Source organism: Mastigoproctus giganteus, chromosome 8 (genome assembly GCF_048544385.1).
Source record: "Mastigoproctus giganteus isolate SK-2022 chromosome 8, ASM4854438v1, whole genome shotgun sequence".
Classification (NCBI taxonomy): domain Eukaryota; kingdom Metazoa; phylum Arthropoda; class Arachnida; order Uropygi; family Thelyphonidae; genus Mastigoproctus; species Mastigoproctus giganteus.
The window spans coordinates 193,861,303-193,881,928 of record NC_143582.1 but is presented as its reverse complement, the minus strand read 5'-3'; the positions used below and the strand labels follow the sequence as shown (position 1 = coordinate 193,881,928).

Here is a 20,626-nt window from a genome sequence, read left to right as displayed (position 1 = left end):
TTTTGATACGGGGAGGGGGGGGAGAGCATTGTAAGCATATAGCAGAGGGAAATACAGCCACTCCCCGACTTACATAAGGGTTGCATTCCGCAGAACTCTATGTAAGTCGGAATTTCCCTAAAATGCTTATGCAGTACTCGCAACTATGTGTGATGAATTTGATTGAAGCAAAAAAGAAATGTTCAGTGAACATGTAAATAGTATTATTTATTCATTTTTTTTTTATCTCATGCACAGGAAAAATTTCAAAATTATAAAATTACAAAAAGAGAGAGGAGACAGGTATAAAGTCAGCAAGTTTTACCTATCGAGCATCATTGCCAGAATTAACTCTCCAGCTGATAAGTATGCCACTGTGGAAGTTGAGGGCTGTGGAGATTTACACGGGTTTTTTTCCAAAACATCACAAAATTTCTCTGCAGCTGCAGAATCGACACTGGTGACTTCACTGCATACTTTAATGTTTTGGAAACCAGCGTGATGCTTGAACCTATTAAACCACTTGTTGCTTGCCACAAATTTGGCTTAGGGTTCTCTGTGCTTATCCTTAATATCTTTATAAATACTTCTTGCTTTTGCTTGAATGGCCATTGGACTCAGGCACTTGCTTCTAAATCTGATTTTCCATCCATATTATTAATATCTTTTCCATCTTTGATATGGCACCTGAACATTGCTTGTGATCACTCTTGACCTTAAATGCATTGATCCTTTAACATGTAAATAGTATTCAATTTTGAAGCAGTGAGCCCTAATTCCTGTGTAATAGATGACAAACTTTGTCCTGCTTCGTACTACTTAATAATCTTCATTTCTAAATCAATTTTGTTTAATTTCCTAGCCCTCCCACCACTTGCACTTTCCATTGGTCGCTTTCCCTTCACCATTGTAATAAGTAAATAGGAATGAAGAGAAGATTCTGAAAATTTATTTATTATTTTTTATGATTAAAGGGGAACACATTTTACCGTAACGTGAAAACCACAGAATTCCAGTTATTGTAATGCAATAAGATCGAGTTTACTACCCGTTTAAACCCGTTCCAATAAACTGGAAAGTGCAAATTGTTTTTATTGTTTTGTGGTAGTAACCTCCATTAATGTGTTTTAGAAAAATATCACAAAGGCATTCAAAATTGATTCTTTTATTATTATTATTATTATTATTATTACTACTAGACGTATAGTACAAGAAAGCCTGAGGCTTATGCTGCACCAGCCAAAAAAAAATTTCTGAGTTACCCTGAGAGAGAGAGAGAGAGAGAGAGAGAGAGAGAGAGAGAGAGAGAGAGAGAGAGTGTGTGTGAGTCAGAAGTAGAATCACTAGGAAAGAGAAGAATGATGATATTCAGCTCAGGACCAATGTGCGATGTATACAAATATTTAGAATTAATCACAAAATATAGTCATATTATTATTATTTTTAGGTAATACAAAATGTCGGTGTTACAATTAACTAAAAATTAATAATAACTACCTATTTTCATTATTGTTCCTGTAATTAATTATCCACTTCCATTTTCACAATCAAATTCTTATGTAGTCAGGAAATTGTTTTTTATTTCTGAAAACACACTGAAACAGCTATCCTCCCAGAATACAAACAAGAGAAAATAAATAAATAAATAAAAATTACTGCAAATATGTAGTATGCTGTTGCCAGTATATAGACCAGCAGATACAGAGTGTCATGCATGCTCAGTCAGAATATGATTCACTAAAGGTTGGAGCCGCCGATGACCTGCAAGCTGACTGTGACTCCCAACATCAAACTGCAGGATTGCCCAAATCTGCAGGTTTTTTTTTTTTTTTTATGGAAACTTTGTGAAAAGGTGGTTGAATGATCCCCTGTGGGAATACTGCAGCTCAGTTACCTAATACACTTGCTAAGTAATTCCCAACTACAGAATTAGAAAACAATTTCACAAAAAAAGAAATTGAATGAAGGCAATTTTTTTTTAAATAACTACTCCAATTATTACCAAAATTGCCAAAATTAAAAAAATTTTTGGCAATTTTTTTTCCTAATTAATACTATCTAGTTAGCAAAGCCAAATAATTAGGGGAAAAACTGGGAAAGTTTCATAAATGGCAGCTTGCTATTGATTTTCCCTGTGTCTCCTTTCAACCCAGTGTACTTAGCATTTTAGCATTAGTAGAGGCATATGATGCAAGAAAGCAAGCTTATTCAGCATCAGCCAAAAAAAAAAAAAAAAACACACAACCACTACTCCCATTTCACCCCTCCGTTCGTTCAAAATACCTGTCCAGCTGAGCCTTAAATTTGTTTAGGCTATCAACTTCAACAACAAGTGATGGAAGTCTATTCCACAAACCAACTGCCCGCTGGCTAAAGGCAAATTTCCGCACATCTATCCGACATCCGTCCTTCCTCAATTTGAATTTATGCCCTCTGAGGTGATTATTCTGAGCAAGAGGAAGAATCCCATCGGCATTGAGCATGCTCAAGCCATTCAAAGCCTTATACACCTCTATCAGATCACCTCGCCGATGCCTAGTCTCCAGACTCTGTAATTTGCAAAACTTAAGCCTTTCTTCGTAAGAGAAACCCTTTGTTCCATTCACTAATCTTGTTGCCCTTCTCTGTACTCTACATCCTTCTTGAAATGAGGCCTCCAGACCTGTATACAGTACTCAAGGTGTGGCCTGACCAATGCCTTATACAAGGGAATAATCACATCCCTACTTGTGTAACAATCATTGGAATGACTACTTTAAGATTAAGGAGGTCCAGTTATTATTATCCATATAGTGAAAGGAAGCCTGAGGCTTATGCTGCACCAGTTAAATCCCTGTCAGTGATAATTCATGAAGTTATTCGTGCTAAAGCAGTGGTTACTCATTACTATTCGAAAAGTTACACGGGTAACTATTTTTTGTGTCAAAATTACTTTCTTGATCCAATTTCTATTTGACTACCTCATAGCACCAATCATGATCAGACAAGATATAGCTCAGACACAGCATGGTTTTATTATTATTATTATTAGCTATATGGTGCAAGGAAGCCTGAGGCTTATGCTGCACCAGACAAAAAAAAATATCCAGCTCAGGATCCTGGGTGTGCCAAGCCCATACTCACCAGATATGAGCCCCTGGAGTTAAGGAAAAGTCTTGCCTGACCAATTTGATTGGATACTATGATGTGGAACTGGATGCAGAGAATAACTTTGATATCATATATTTGGATCTTAGAAAGGCTTTTGACCAGTTGCACATGGAAGACTGCTGAACAAACTGGAGCAGTGTGGCATTGGAGGCAAATTGCTTTTATGGATAAAGGTAGAAGATAGAGAGTGGTAATCAATGGTCACTGCTCATCGTGGACTAATGTTATTAGTGTGGAGTCCCTCAGGGTTCAGTGTTGGGTTCATTGTTGTTTTCTTATTTATAAATGATATTGATGATGGTATATCAAGCTTAATGTCCAAGTTTGCAGACGACACGAAGGTTGGCAGGGTTGTTAAGGACACTAATGACAGTATGCTCATGCAACAGGATCTAGAAAAGTTGAGCAGATGGGCTGAGAGGTGGCAAATGAAGTTTAACATTGACAAATGTAAAGTACTACATATGGGAAGCAGTAACCCCAGAGTAACGTATCAACTGTGTGGTACTACCCTGACAGTGGTAGAGAACGAAAAGGACCTGGGGGTAATTGTGCATGCAGATATGAAGTTTTCTGAGCAGTGCAGATGGTCTGCAAGAGTATCTCATGGTGTCTTGTCAATGATATACATTAATTTTTCTAGCAGGGATAAGGAGGTGATTATCCCCTTGTATAAGGCAATGGTCAGGCCACACCTTGAGTACTGTATACAGGTCTGGAGGCCTCATTTTAAGAAGGATATAGAGCTATTGGAACGAGTATAGAGAAGGGCAACAAGATTAGTGAATGGAACAAAGGGTTGCTCTTACAAAGAAAGGCTTAAGTTTTGCAAATTACAGTGTCTGGAGACTATGCACCTAAGAGGTAATCTGATTGAGGTGTATAAAGCCTTGAATGCTTTGAGCATGCTCAATGCTGTTGGGATTCTTCCTCTTGCTCAGAATAATCACTTGAGAGGGCATAAATTCAAATTGAAGAAAGACAGATGTTAGAATAAATGTGCAGAAGTTTGCAGCCTAAATAAATTTAAGGTTGGGCTGGACAGGTATTTGGAATGAACAGAGGGGTGAAATGGGAGGTTTTTTTTTTTTTTTTTTTTTTTTTTTTTTGGCTGATACTGCATAAGCTTGCTTTCTTGCATCATGTGCCTCTACTAATGCTAATGCTAAGAACTGCCCTTAACAAATCAGCAATGATTATTATTCCATTATTTCATCTGGCACTAAAATCAACTTGCAAGCTTTTAAGTTCTCACTTCCTCTGTGAATAGTGGAGACAATTCACACATTTCTAATCCATAGGTAATATGAATCAAAGGATGCTCTCATGACTAAAGGTTTGCTTAGCGCCTTTGCTGCTTCTAGCTAGATTCTACCAGCCACAGGTGCCTTATTAAATTTTACCATAAACAATCTTACCTTCCACTTTTTTTTCCCATCCCAAATAATAATAATAATTTTTTTTTTTTTTTTTTTTTTGTAACGTTCTGTGCACGATTCACAAAGAATTAATACTTATGCAAAAATAAATGGAAACAGAGCTTTAGGGAAACACTGAAACAAACTTCAGGGCTATGAATTATGGGAATGAATTCAAGATATTAACTGATAATAGTAAATACAGTTGAACAATAATTTCAAGCTACTTTTAAAGAGATTAACTGGTCTCAAACAGAAGTCAATTTCTCAGAAATATGTTCTATCATTCACCAACTAAACTGGAAACATACTTATTGTAAAAGTCGGCGTGTAACAATCTAATCCATCCTTATTAATCGATGGAGAAACACATGCAATATAAAAGCAATATAAAATGCAAAAGTACATATATCAATTTTACAATTGATATATTACAATTGTCAGCATAAACAGTATAGAGGAACATATGATACTGATGAAAGTGTAGTGCAATTTTCATTATAAAAATGACCATGTGGAGAGATAAATAGCTTAGTTATATAGCAAAAATTTCAACTTCCAAGGTCTTGGAACGAATTACCAAAAAAACAATGTGTCATTGGGTTTACATTGCAATATTTTCACAATACCTCCATTTATTCCTACGGGATGCAAAATACGTTTCCACAATTTTTTTAAGTTTTCATTGACTAGCAAAAACTAACGTAAAGTTAAATTTCCGTAAGTCAAGTATTACGTAAGCCAGGGAGTGCCTGTGCCAGGAAATTGGAGATTGTAGAACACGCTTATAGTTGTTCCTATGCTTTTAATGTAAACAATTTTGAATTTGTAGGGGGAGGAGTGATTTTACTGAAAGAAAAATTAAAGAAGCTATGTACATAAGCATGGGGAGGGATATAGATACATTTTGGATGCAAGTTTTCAACGACAGAATATAAATTTATATGATAAAAAATATGGGCTTTTCCCTTCTTTCTTTTTTTGTTATTTTGTTTTTTGAGTTAATTTTCCATTATTTTTTTTTTTTTTTAACAGGCTACAAAATGCAAATATGAATATAAGAGAAATAATCTGTAACCCATCAGCAGGTATCATAAAATTCCAAATTATCTTGTGCCTGCTGATGTGTGAATGAAAATTTGAAAAATCAACAAAAAAAATTCAAAATTTTTCATTTTTTTTTTAATGCCACCTGAATTTGTCAGTCTTTTCCAAACGCTTTTCTTTTCAATGTTTTCTGTAAAAAAATTCATGTTCTTTATTAAAAACATTTTTTATTAATTTTTGAAAATTAAAACTACCTTCAAACCTGTAGGTACCTGTAGGTGAGCAAATGTTAATTTAAAACTGCTCTTCAGCCTACACTTCTATTCAAGGAGAGAACATCAGTAAAGGAAGTGCTCATTGCATCAAACATGACGTGCATGCATAAACAGTTTGATTCCAGATGATCTATCAGTGTCAGAAAGCCAGAGAGATTACCAATTGGAGAAAAACACACAGACTTGTGACATTTTCTCCCCTTTTATACTTTCCTGACATCCTGACTACTCATAGGAATATGCATGTGATCAAGGGATTGTTATAGGTCCTGAATATGATGCTCTTTATACAGATAAATATTGCAGAGTAACGATGTTTTTTAATTGTAGTTATATCTTAATGGAATTAACCCATGAAAGTAACAACTCATTTAAAGTCATAATTAGAGAAATTGAGATTATTTTCTCATATAACTCAATTAGACTGATTACTGTTGTTAAATACTATTAATTGTATATTAATTACCTGTAATAACAGTATGTTCTTTTTTTTTTTTTTTAACAGAAGATATTTTGTGACCCTATCGTGCTGATGATATGTATAGAGAAGATTAAATGGTTTCAGTTTTGGTGATGGGCTTTATCAGTAGTGCTATATGTGTGTATAAATTCATATATATGAGGGGGCATCAAAAAGTTTGTACCCTTACCTAGAAATAATAGCCCTAGAAAGGTGAAACTTCGCAGGAACCTTAATCCTTTTCTATGTATTCTCCATGTATAGTAACAAATTTCTCCCATCTTTGGATCAGTTGTCTAATGCCTTGATCATATAAGTCCGCACTTTTTGCCTGAAACCACGATTCCACTTCACTGTTGACTTCCTGAGAAGAATCAAAGCCACTGCTTTGGCATGTCTTTAGTCTCCAGATTATAGTGGTACACCCAGCATTCATAATTTGTCACCAACCAATCAAAAAAGTTCTCAACATCTGCATTACACAAATCCAACAGTTGGCGAGAACATTGCATTTGGCATTGCTTCTTGCAAAGGTGTCAGCAATCTTGGAACCCATTGTGCAGAGACCTTAGACAGATGGTAATATAAAATGCTGTGGGCAGATCCATAACAAATTCCCACTGCACTTGCAATGAAATGACTTGTCACGTGTCTGTCACTCAGCACCAGCTGCTCAACCTTTGCAACCGTCTCACTGCCTGTGGATATTGATGGCCTTCTCGGCGCCTCCGTAGCCAGGTGGGAAGGAGCAGCAGTGCGTAGCACACGCTTCTTGATTAGACCGGGGGTTCGAGCCCGTCACCACCAAATACGGAGGATGCGGAAAGGTCAGGGAATGACCACCGCATATCCCGGAGCAATATGGCCTTAGTTGCTAATGCTCCTAAAAACCAAATAACATAACATAACATGGCCTTCTCTGTCTTGGCTTGCCAAAGACACTTGTACGACACACTGGAACTCCTGTTTCCACTTTTTTACAGTGCCATAGGATGGAAAATTCTGTCCATACACAGCTTTTGTTTCTTTGTCAATTTCCCGAGCTTTCTTGCCTGCAAATGCAGGAACTTGATCACTGCTCTACTCCACTTTGTCAGCCATACCATCCTTCCTCAGATTCTGGGCTCCACCTCTGGTGTACGATCATCTATGGGAATGAAATTTCACATGTTAGTTATTGAATATGTAGACAATTTATATTAAAAACAGCATCTTCCTACTGATGTTTTATCTAGGTTAGGGTACGAACTTTTTGATACCCCCTCGTATATATACAGTGAAATCCAGATTTAATGTACCTGAATTTAGTGGCTATTTTTATCATTAAAATCCAATATTTAACAAATATTTTTTTTGTATTCCAGCCAAAGCTAAATATAAACAGTGTATTATGTTCCTTTTATATTAATCTGGTTTATTTAACAAGTGACAAGCTATTACAGTGCACTGAAATTTTGTGATTGATAGTTTTAAATCTTTCAGCCGATGGTTGGACAGGTTTAAGAAGCATCATGGACTTACAAAAATATTCTGTTATTGATTATCTAATTATGTTTGTTTGTATAAGAACAGTTTCTTTAATTATTTATATAAATAAATGATTTTATTGGAACTACATATAAGAATATGTAATTTTGTTTAAACTCCATTAAATTTTAATTTAGTTTAAAAAACAGCCATCCCTTCTCATAGATAAACTAAATAGGGATTTCACTGTATATTTTTTTCTAATAAAATTGTTAACTATTTTTATATTGAAATTTTTACCTAGTCAAAATGTAAAGTATATAATGTAAAAGTAACAATGAAAAAGTTTTTATTTTTTTATTCTTAGTCATATTGTAACTTTGCCTGAAGTCCTGTGATGGAATAAATATACTATTTTTATTAATTTAATTTTATTTATTTTCTTTCACTGTACTAAATGTATATAGTCTTCTGTCATTGAAACAATAGTGAAGATAGCAAATACTGCTATTGCTTGTAAAATTAGATTTTTATAATACTGCTATACCTCCAAATTTGCAATATTTTCTAGAATTTAGGAAAGACAAATCTAGCAAATGGCTAAAAATTAATTAATTCCTGTGTTGGCCATTTACCCAAGCAGTGCGTCAGAGCTGATTTTGGATGGTAGAGATAGGTTTTTATTGCACTCCAACTATATGGGGAAATTTGTTAACGGTCCTGGGATTACTGCTATCTGTGAAAAAGATTAAAGATCATCACTGATAATTAGCATATAGAACTCGGTTCCTCATTCTGTGATTCATATATGAAACATACGGCCGATGTAATGTATTCATCAAACAGTAAACAACTTTGATTTTTAATTTATTTTACTAATTGTGTTTATATATTTATTACTTTAATTAATTTTATGTTTGTAAATAACATTGACAACAACACTCTTAATCCCTTTGTATCTGACTAGAAGAAAACATCAGAGATTGCTTATTCTGCTCATTATTTCAAGATTATCCCGTAATAAAATATCTTAATTAACCCATCAGCAGGTGCACAAAAAATGTTACAAAGGTAGATATGTGGTGTATAATTTTTTTTGGAGTAAACACAATTGTACACTTTTTAATGTCATTCTTTATTTTACATTATAAAGAATAATAATAACATATTTAAAAGAAATATATATTTTTAAATTTCCCACCAAACAAAGTGTAAACATAGTTCATATATATTACATGCACAGATGCTTTTGAAACTATTTTATCAGTAATAAGATTTACAATAACTTTTAGAAAATAAAATTTTATAATACATATTATATAGCTTATTTTTTAAAATAAAATTTATCAAACTTATTCAGAATCAGTAAAAACATGCATCAGAGGTGATGGTTGTTTTGAAATGTTTCTTGCATGCAAATTTTTCACACATACTACATTTTACTGTGATCACTACATTTTGGTTTCTAGTATACAAAATTCAGAGAACACATCTTGAGGTATATGCTTTTAAAATATGCCTTTGTTAGTCCCAGAGACAAATTTAAGGAACACTCTTGAAGTTTTTTTTCATTGTTTTGGTTGGCACAATACAGTATTTATGCATTTCTGCTCACCACATTCAACATCAAAAATAAGAACAACATTGGCCATCTCCCAGTAAAGGGTAATACTAAAAATGTGACACATTTGATCGACTATGTCAATACTGCCTTTTCTCATCTAAATATAAGTTTATTGGCAAGGAAAATATTACAAGAGAGGTAATACTCCAAAACCTACCTTATTCAGCAATAGTCAAAAGGATTAATTGTAGAAGATATAAGCAATAGCAAACGTAAATAATTATGAAGAAAACATTATAATAATAATAATAATGATGATGATGATGATGCTATAGAAAATACATTGCCAAGGAGTCCAGTGACAGATGGCACATGTCAACAATGCCACCTCACCTCAGAAACAATCCAACACATCATGGCAGGATGCAGGGTAATCACCCAGACATGAGTACACTTGTACACATGACCAGGTAGCCAGGATAATACATCAGAAGCTACTGAGGAAATTCCAGTTGATCAACGAGTGTACCATATATTACAAGTATGAACCCCAGGCTGTACTAGAGACTCCAACCCACAAGCTGTACTGGGACCACGCCATAATAATGGACAAGACAATCCCACTCAACAGACCAGACAGCAACCTTTTTTGACAAGAAGAAAAGGGCTACCTATCTATCTGACCAACATAGCGATGTCCCACACTGGCAACCTCCAGAAAACCTGCAAGGAAAAGATCAGGAAGTACACAGACTTAAGATATATGAGATCAAAGAGATGTGGCATATGCAACAAGTAACAACCATCTTGATCATTGTGTCAACCACTGGTATAGTGCCAAAGACTCTACATAACAGCCTAGCAGCAATAGGTTTCCCAGAGGACACCTAACAAGGAATTCCAGAAAGTCACAATCCTGAACAGCTGTAGGATAGTCAGAGTTCCTCAATGAACAGTAACACTCGATATAGCCACCATGTGCACTTGGTACCAGTACCCATCAGGGGTGGAACCCCCATCAAGGTGAAATAATATAATAATAACAATACAATCTATTTTTTTTTTTTTTTTTATCCTTCAATACTTGTACAAGAAGACTTGTTAAGGAAATTATAATTCCTTACTAATAAGTGCAGTTATTACATGTTTCATCACTTTTATTTCACTTTGCTTCTTCCTCGAGTAAAAAGAAGTGGGAAAAGAAGCGCACATTTTTACAAAAAAGAAAAAAAAAATTATTCACCTTGAATAACAGAGAGTAAGAATCTTTTTATTTTATAATAGTTAATCAATTGACACATTATAAATAGGTATTTCCTTATTAGTATTTTCATTTTAGATACTGGATGTCCCTTTCCTTATTTGAAAATAGACTTTTTCTATAAACTCGCTGATGATGTTCAATGTGTCTTTCCCCATACTTGTTTAGGACTCTGGGATGTGCAAATAAATGTGATCTTTGATTTCTTTACTTAAGAAATCAAAACTTCAAAATAGTCCTGGTGCTACTCAACTGAAAATAAGTAACAATAGTCTTCTCTAGTGGGGAAGTGTTACTTATTTCAAGTATAAGGAGGGCAACTCTCATTATGAAGAATTTTACAATATGAGATGCTACAATAATGATGCCAATGTACAAACTTCAGTTTTTCAAAAAAATTAAACTATGTAATAATAATACAAATGCACTAACTAAAGTCCTAGTACTATCTCAGTTAAAATATCTAACAAGTGAATTTTACATGATAACTTTGATAATACATCCTCCACATTTAGGGGATCTACATGCAATTGGGCATCCTCTGAGTCATTACTGGTATCATTTAATGATATGATTACATAAGATGCTGAGATCCTTCTATTGAATTGAGTAAATTCCCTTAGAATCCTTCATTTCTTTCCTTCACAAAGCACCTATAATGATACTCTCCCACAACTTAATTAGAATTCAATTAAACTTCACAATTAAATCAAATTAATTTAATTGGGATTTTTTTTTACAATCATAGTATAAAACTTCTTGCACGTGAAGTGATGTTACCTTCAGTCAGCAGGTGGCTGATTGTTGAAACAAACTTCTTGCTGTGGAAGTATAGTTTGAATAAATTCAGGAAGAACAGACAAATTATTGGATGGGATGGACAGGTGATGGGGAAGGTTTTTTTTTTTTGCTGATGCTTTATAAGCTTGCTTTCTTGCATCATTTGCCACTACTAATATTAGTAGTAATCCATGGTTAGAAAGTTTTCAACTGGGGAAATCAGTGAGGGCTGTAACAGATGTGGGTAGGATCAGAGCACAGAGGATGAGAAGCAATCCATTTCCATAAGTTGATTCTGTCTTCTGATAATAGCGAATGGGGGGGAGAAAATTTTGGTGCGACAGCATATTAAGGACACATGTTAGTACAAAATGTGATATGCCTTCATCAATATCATTGATAAATATAGAAAAGAACAATGGGCCCAATATCGAACCCTGGGGAACTACACTAATAACATTAGTTCACAAAGAGCAGTGTCCATTGATTACCACTCTGCCTTCTCCCACTCAGCCATCCCTTTATCCATAGCAGCAACTTGCCCTTAATGCCACACTACTCCAATTTGTATAGCAGTCTTTTATGTGCAGCAGTATTAAAGGCTTTCTTGAAATCCAAGTATGTGATACCAAAATTATTTTTTGCATCTGGTTCCTTTGTGACCACCTTGTAGTATCCAATCAAATTGGCCAAAATAAGATTTTCCCTTAACAAAACCATGCTGTATCTGAAGTATAATTGCGACCTTGTCTACATGATCCTACATGCTTCTTTAACCAGTGACTCCATTATTTTCCCTGGAACAGAAGTTAAACTAACATGTCTGTAATTACTTGTCACCCATTGATCCTCTTTGCAAATTGGAGACGCATTCACACGTCTCCAGTCTGTGGGGACCTTCCCTGATCCAAGGATAACCTCATAATTATGGCTAACTATTTGCTTAGTCCCTTTGCTGCCTCCCTTAATATAACTGGATAGATCCCATCCATGCCAGGTGCCTTATGGTTAACTTCAACAATTTCTCTTCCACTTTCTTCTCACTTAACACAAAATGGGAATTTTTTTTTTATATGCTACTACTAATGCTAAAATAGATAGGTTCCTATGTAAACTTGCACATCATCTAAAATTGCACTGTAAAAAGGTTTCAGGATGCAAATTCTGAGATTGAGTCCATGCACTGCCATAAAAAAATGCATAATGCATTTTTAGCTTGTGCACTGATAAATCAGCTTTAATAAAACAATTACAATGAAGTTGCCAGCACTTCTGGCATTAGCCAACCAGCCAGAGTATAAATGTAAACTTATTCATTTTAGTTTACAATTTTTTTTTTTTTTTTTGAAACCGTGTATTACATTACAAAACTATACAAAATGTATAAAAACATTTAGAGGATACAAATGTAATTACTACCAATAAAAAAAAAATTTTTTTTAATAAATTTAAAGATGCTTCATGCTGCAGTTTATTTAAAGTGTAGAGTTCCCGGCACACTGGGGCAAAAACTGTTAATACACCATAGAACTACAATAAACAAACAGCAGGATTTCTGGTGACTGCCTTACTTACCCTATTCTCATTAATGAGGTGGACATGTACATTACAGTGCATTTCAACTATATATTGTTGTAGGCTCTTTTTTTGTCAATACATTGCACTAAAAAAAGAAAAGGATAACACAAAAAGACATTTTGCTTGCATTTCATTTTGTTTGATAAAGGTTGTGTATAGTTTTAAAATTATTTAATGCAGATGTTGAAATAATTTCAAAATCTTAATGCACTTTTGCTTTCAAAATCTGCCTCTTGAACTTTAAACCCTCCAGACACATTTTTGGCCTTTAAGGAGGGGGTTGGGACTTATTCTTGCATTAGAGATAACACCATTTTGTATGAGTCAACTAAATTGGCTATTAATACTTAAAAATAACCACCAAAAAGGGTGAATCTGCTTTTTATTTATAATTCATGACAGCTGCTTTGAGACTTTTTTGGTCTCTCACCAGATAGAAGGATTGAATAAATAACAGATTCATCTTTTTTTGGTGAGGTTATTTATGTTAAAGTGATTTAGAAATTTAGGTTGACTTGTGGATAATAGCGTTGCTCCTAATGATAGTGTAAACCCAAGCCTTGAAGGCTGAAAATAAAGTGTCTCCAGAGACAGAAACTGAATGCAGAAATGCATACAATTTTCAAAATAACTAGTAAAGAAAGGTTAGTGAGTCTGTGGAAGAACTTATGTTTGTGGTAATTTATGGATCTTATTAGTTACTGAATCACACATTCATTAGAATAGAGATCCTAAATTCCTTCTGCCTCAGTTTCAGAATATATTCCTTTATTATTTATTTTTACTGTTGTAATGTTACTAATTATGTAATATATAATAAATCTGTAATATAAAATAAGTGATAAAAGACAAAAAAATAAAATATAACAAAATTAATATTTTAGAAAATTTTTTTCAGTTGTTTTGTATTAAGACTATGAAGTATCCTCAGGGTTTCATTACTCTAGTTAACAAATGCATTCAGGGGCAAGCTGTCCCAATGGTGCAAGGGGTGCATTTCACCTGAAAAGCTGAAATTTACACACACGTACGAAAAAAATTTTAAAGGGGGATGCCAAATTTTAGTTGGCACCAGGGTACAACATACCCTAGGGATATCCCTGAATGCATTAAAATGTTTAAGTGAATTACTGACTTCTTAAATGGAACAAAAACATTGGTAAGAATTATTATGTCTGAAAGATATAAAGATATTCTGTTGAACAATTCTTATAATTAAAACAATTATATTTTTTCATTAAGATCTATTAGTTGACTAATGATATTAAGCAATTAAGCTAAGCTATATCTACGATCTACATCTATTAGTTGTTAAAAATTACTCTTTGATGTACCTTCATACATGCTTCTGAATAATTTTAATCTTAACACAATTGAGTAGTTTAACAGATATTTATTTAAAGTATACCCAGTAAAATAAAATAAAATAAAATATTTCCAGAAGCTTTCGGAACTCGTGTCCCTTTCTCAACTGACAGAATTTTTGAATACATTACAAGCAAAGTGTGGCACGTTACTCATTCGTCATTGTTGTAGCACGGACGTGTGCTGCCTTGCGCCAGTGATCATCCATCAATAAAACGGTTGTCTCCAGGATTGGATGTATACGCATGCCTTTCTGGCGATTTAATGCCTTAGGGTTGTTCATTATGTTTAGTGACTCTAGCCATAGGCGGTGGCGAAAGTGTCGCGCGTGGTCCACTATCTCAAAGTCGCGCTTGGGGTCAAGATCGTGGTTGGTAGCCCAAAAATGTTCTGCAAGCGCGGACTGGTCAGTTTCGGCAAGCCGGATTGCTCTGTCGTGTTCCGTGAGGCGATCCTGGAGACGTCTCGATGTCTCACCTACGTAGCAACTGTTACAGGCCCTACAGGTGATACGGTACACTACATTGCTGCGTAAGACAGGTGTGACAGGGGTCTTCACACTGGAGACAAGTGAACGTAGGTTCCTACCTGGTAATTGTACACATTTTATGTTGTAACTTCTCAGGATCTTCGAGATACGTCCTGACACTCCTGGATAGTACGGAATGTAGGCGGATGATATGCCGACTTGCTTCGGAGGTCTTGGGTTGGAAGTAAGTTCTTGTGCCTGTAACAAGCATCTGTTTAGTACATGGGATGGATAACCGCATCTGGTTAAGTCCGCCTTCACACGGGAGATCTCGTTGCGTCTAATTGTGTCGGTGCTGGAGTGGCTCCAGGCCCTGGAGAACAGGGTGCGGGCAGTGCTATTGAGATGGCTTGGAGCGTGGCTGGACCCGTAGTTGGTGAATTGACCGCACCACATGGGTTTGCGGTATACTGAGGTCTCTAGATGTGGGCCTACGCGATGCACTAGCACGTCCAGAAACGGGAGCGAACCGTCCACCTCTGATTCTACGGTAAACTTGATGAAATTGGATAGAGAGTTGAGGTATTCTAGTAGTACCGTTTCAGAACCACGTGGTATTATGGTAAAAATATCGTCGACATATCTACACCACGTTGTAATAGGTGTAGGTGGGTTCTGGTGTATCTGCTTCTCCAGATCTTCCATGGCGATGTTAGCTACTACGGAACTGACAGGGGCACCCATAGCAGTGCCATGTACTTGTTTGTAGAGTGAGTCTTCAAAGGTGAAGATGCTGCTAGAGAGGCATAGGTTGAGGGCGGTACAGATGTCATCAGTGGATAGTGACGTCCTAGATTGGAGGCTTAAGTCGCTCTCAAGGAGCCTTTTGGCGCAGTGCACGGCCTGTTGGACGGGAATCGAGGTGAATAAAGAAACCACGTCAAATGATGCCATGACAGAGTTATCAGGGATTGAAATGTCCTTAATGGTGTTAATGAATTCACTGCTGTTTTTAACGGTGTGAGATGTATTACCTATAAGAGGCGAGAGGAGGCTCGCGATGTGTTTGGACAGTTCATACGTTGGGGCACTGCAGCAAGACACTATAGGTCTGAGAGGAATACCCGGTTTATGGATCTTTGGTAATCCGTAGAATTGAGGTAGTTGGCAGCCAGTAGCACGCAGAAGATGGTGAGTCGCGGTCGGGATCTTCTTATCTTTAAGCCATGCGTGGACAAGTTTATTAACATTTGCTTCCAGACGTTTCAAGACTTTAACGGGAGGATCAGGTAGAGGTTCATATACGTTAGGATCGAGTAATAGGACCAAGGCTTTCTCTCGGTAGGCTGATCGGTCCAGCACAACAGTCCGGCGCCCTTTATCCGCAGGAAGTACAACGATGGAGTTGTCTTTTCTTATAGATGACAGGGCGGCACGTTGGCGGTGGTTGAGGTTTGAGCACGTTTTTCGAGTGTTGCGGAGGACTGCGGCAGTCTTGAATCGGATCTCGTTGGCAGTTTCTTCGGGAAGGTTGGTAATACTGGCTTCTATGCCCATAGCGAGCTGTGTGATGGGAGGTTTCGATGGTATAACGGCGAATTTCATACCGTTTGATAAAACACTCAGCTGCTCGTTGGACAGTTGTTTGTTACTTAGATTCAAGACGAAAGAAGTCGTGTCGTCTGAACGAGTGTTCGTCTTTAAGGAGTTAGTTTCTATGCTCAAGTTTATGAACTTGAGCTGTTGGCGTAAACGGTAGGTATCCGAGGTCTGACTAGCCCGATGGCAGATGGTATGTATAAGGTTTGTAAATACAATAGGCGAGACCTTACCTTGTATATGTTGTAACAGTCTGGACTTGTTGTAGTCAGCGTTCCTGATTTCACGGTGGAGATGGGATATCCATAAATTTAACGTGCGCAGGCTGAAGTTAAAGCAGGCACGATCCATATGAGAGTTGTGGAACGGGGCTTTGTATCGGAACCCTTTAGGTATAATTCGATTGCTTTTGCATCTGTGGGCGAAGCGTAAATGTTGCCTGTAGCGAGCTATTGAGAGGAAGCACTTTTGCAACTGTGCACAATCGTTGTAGGTATTATGGCCATAAAGTGATCGAATAGTGACAAATGGGCCTGGAGTACTGGGGTCCATAGTTTAACAGATATTTATTTAAAGTATACCCAGTAAAATAAAATAAAATAAAATATTTCCAGAAGCTTTCGGAACTCGTGTCCCTTTCTCAACTGACAGAATTTTTGAATACATTACAAGCAAAGTGTGGCACGTTACTCATTCGTCATTGTTGTAGCACGGACGTGTGCTGCCTTGCGCCAGTGATCATCCATCAATAAAACGGTTGTCTCCAGGATTGGATGTATACGCATGCCTTTCTGGCGATTTAATGCCTTAGGGTTGTTCATTATGTTTAGTGACTCTAGCCATAGGCGGTGGCGAAAGTGTCGCGCGTGGTCCACTATCTCAAAGTCGCGCTTGGGGTCAAGATCGTGGTTGGTAGCCCAAAAATGTTCTGCAAGCGCGGACTGGTCAGTTTCGGCAAGCCGGATTGCTCTGTCGTGTTCCGTGAGGCGATCCTGGAGACGTCTCGATGTCTCACCTAACGTAGCAACTGTTACAGGCCCTACAGGTGATACGGTACACTACATTGCTGCGTAAGACAGGTGTGACAGGGGTCTTCACACTGGAGACAAGTGAACGTAGGTTCCTACCTGGTAATTGTACACATTTTATGTTGTAACTTCTCAGGATCTTCGAGATACGTCCTGACACTCCTGGATAGTACGGAATGTAGGCGGATGATATGCCGACTTGCTTCGGAGGTCTTGGGTTGGAAGTAAGTTCTTGTGCCTGTAACAAGCATCTGTTTAGTACATGGGATGGATAACCGCATCTGGTTAAGTCCGCCTTCACACGGGAGATCTCGTTGCGTCTAATTGTGTCGGTGCTGGAATGGCTCCAGGCCCTGGAGAACAGGGTGCGGGCAGTGCTATTGAGATGGCTTGGAGCGTGGCCGGACCCGTAGTTGGTGAATTGACCGCACCACATGGGTTTGCGGTATACTGAGGTCTCTAGATGTGGGCCTACGCGATGCACTAGCACGTCCAGAATCGGGAGCGAACCGTCCACCTCTGATTCTACGGTAAACTTGATGAAATTGGATAGAGAGTTGAGGTATTCTAGTAGTACCGTTTCAGAACCACGTGGTATTATGGTAAAAATATCGTCGACATATCTACACCACGTTGTAATAGGTGTAGGTGGGTTCTGGTGTATCTGCTTCTCCAAGCCATCTCAATAGCACTGCCCGCACCCTGTTCTCCAGGGCCTGGAGCCATTCCAGCACCGACACAATTAGACGCAACGAGATCTCCCGTGTGAAGGCGGACTTAACCAGATGCGGTTATCCATCCCATGTACTAAACAGATGCTTGTTACAGGCACAAGAACTTACTTCCAACCCAAGACCTCCGAAGCAAGTCGGCATATCATCCGCCTACATTCCGTACTATCCAGGAGTGTCAGGACGTATCTCGAAGATCCTGAGAAGTTACAACATAAAATGTGTACAATTACCAGGTAGGAACCTACGTTCACTTGTCTCCAGTGTGAAGACCCCTGTCACACCTGTCTTACGCAGCAATGTAGTGTACCGTATCACCTGTAGGGCCTGTAACAGTTGCTACGTAGGTGAGACATCGAGACGTCTCCAGGATCGCCTCACGGAACACGACAGAGCAATCCGGCTTGCCGAAACTGACCAGTCCGCGCTTGCAGAACATTTTTGGGCTACCAACCACGATCTTGACCCCAAGCGCGACTTTGAGATAGTGGACCACGCGCGACACTTTCGCCACCGCCTATGGCTAGAGTCACTAAACATAATGAACAACCCTAAGGCATTAAATCGCCAGAAAGGCATGCGTATACATCCAATCCTGGAGACAACCGTTTTATTGATGGATGATCACTGGCACAAGGCAGCACACGTCCGTGCTACAACAATGACGAATGAGTAACGTGCCACACTTTGCTTGTAATGTATTCAAAAATTCTGTCAGTTGAGAAAGGGACACGAGTTCCGAAAGCTTCTGGAAATATTTTATTTTATTTTATTTTACTGGGTATACTTTAAATAAATATCTGTTAAACTATGGACCCCAGTACTCCAGGCCCATTTGTCACTATTCGATCACTTTATGGCCATAATACCTACAACGATTGTGCACAGTTGCAAAAGTGCTTCCTCTCAATAGCTCGCTACAGGCAACATTTACGCTTCGCCCACAGATGCAAAAGCAATCGAATTATACCTAAAGGGTTCCGATACAAAGCCCCGTTCCACAACTCTCATATGGATCGTGCCTGCTTTAACTTCAGCCTGCGTACGTTAAATTTATGGATATCCCATCTCCACCGTGAAATCAGGAACGCTGACTACAACAAGTCCAGACTGTTACAACATATACAAGGTAAGGTCTCCCCTATTGTATTTACAAACCTTATACATACCATCTGCCATCGGGCTAGTCAGACCTCGGATACCTACCGTTTACGCCAACAGCGCAAGTTCATAAACTTGAGCATAGAAACTAACTCCTTAAAGACGAACACTCGTTCAGACGACACGACTTCTTTCGTCTTGAATCTAAGTAACAAACAACTGTCCAACGAGCAGCTGAGTGTTTTATCAAACGGTATGAAATTCGCCGTTATACCATCGAAACCTCCCATCACACAGCTCGCTATGGGCATAGAAGCCAGTATTACCAACCTTCCCGAAGAAACTGCCAACGAGATCCGATTCAAGACTGCCGCAGTCCTCCGCAACACTCGAAAAACGTGCTCAAACCTCAACCACCGCCAACGTGCCACCCTGTCATCTATAAGAAAAGACAACTCCATCGTTGTACTTCCTGCGGATAAAGGGCGCCGGACTGTTGTGCTGGACCGATCAGCCTACCGAGAGAAAGCCTTGGCCCTATTACTCGATCCTAACGTATATGAACCTCTACCTGATCCTCCCGTTAAAGTCTTGAAACGTCTGGAAGCAAATGTTAATAAACTTGTCCACGCATGGCTTAAAGATAAGAAGATCCCGACCGCGACTCACCATCTTCTGCGTGCTACTGGCTGCCAACTACCACAATTCTACGGATTACCAAAGATCCATAAACCGGGTATTCCTCTCAGACCTATAGTGTCTTGCTGCAGTGCCCCAACGTATGAACTGTCCAAACACATCGCGAGCCTCCTCTCGCCTCTTATAGGTAATACATCTCACACCGTTAAAAACAGCAGTGAATTCATTAACACCATTAAGGACATTTCAATCCCTGATAACTCTGTCATGGCATCATTTGACGTGGTTTCTTTATTCACCTCGATTCCCGTCCAACAGGCCGTGCACTGCGCCAAAAGGCTCCTTGAGAGCGACTTAAGCCTCCAATCTAGGACGTCACTATCCACTGATGACATCTGTACCGCCCTCAACCTATGCCTCTCTAGCAGCATCTTCACCTTTGAAGACTCACTCTACAAACAAGTACATGGCACTGCTATGGGTGCCCCTGTCAGTTCCGTAGTAGCTAACATCGCCATGGAAGATCTGGAGAAGCAGATACACCAGAACCCACCTACACCTATTACAACGTGGTGTAGATATGTCGACGATATTTTTACCATAATACCACGTGGTTCTGAAACGGTACTACTAGAATACCTCAACTCTCTATCCAATTTCATCAAGTTTACCGTAGAATCAGAGGTGGACGGTTCGCTCCCGTTTCTGGACGTGC

At 38.0% G+C, this 20,626-nt stretch overlaps 1 protein-coding gene across 3 annotated transcripts in view; it reads left to right on the top strand.

The window, feature by feature from the left end:
* LOC150082129 (UPF0462 protein C4orf33 homolog) overlaps positions 1–7,608 on the top strand; it is an 87,524-nt gene extending 79,916 nt beyond the window's left edge. For all 3 annotated transcript variants that reach the window (XM_090379999.1, XM_090379998.1, XM_090380000.1), the window contains exon 7: positions 6,375–7,608. In XM_090379999.1, coding sequence (XP_090236125.1) covers positions 6,375–6,388 — 14 coding nt within the window. In that variant the 3' untranslated portion in view covers positions 6,389–7,608. The remainder of the gene's footprint in view (positions 1–6,374) is intronic.
* Positions 7,609–20,626: the final 13,018 nt, after the last annotated feature.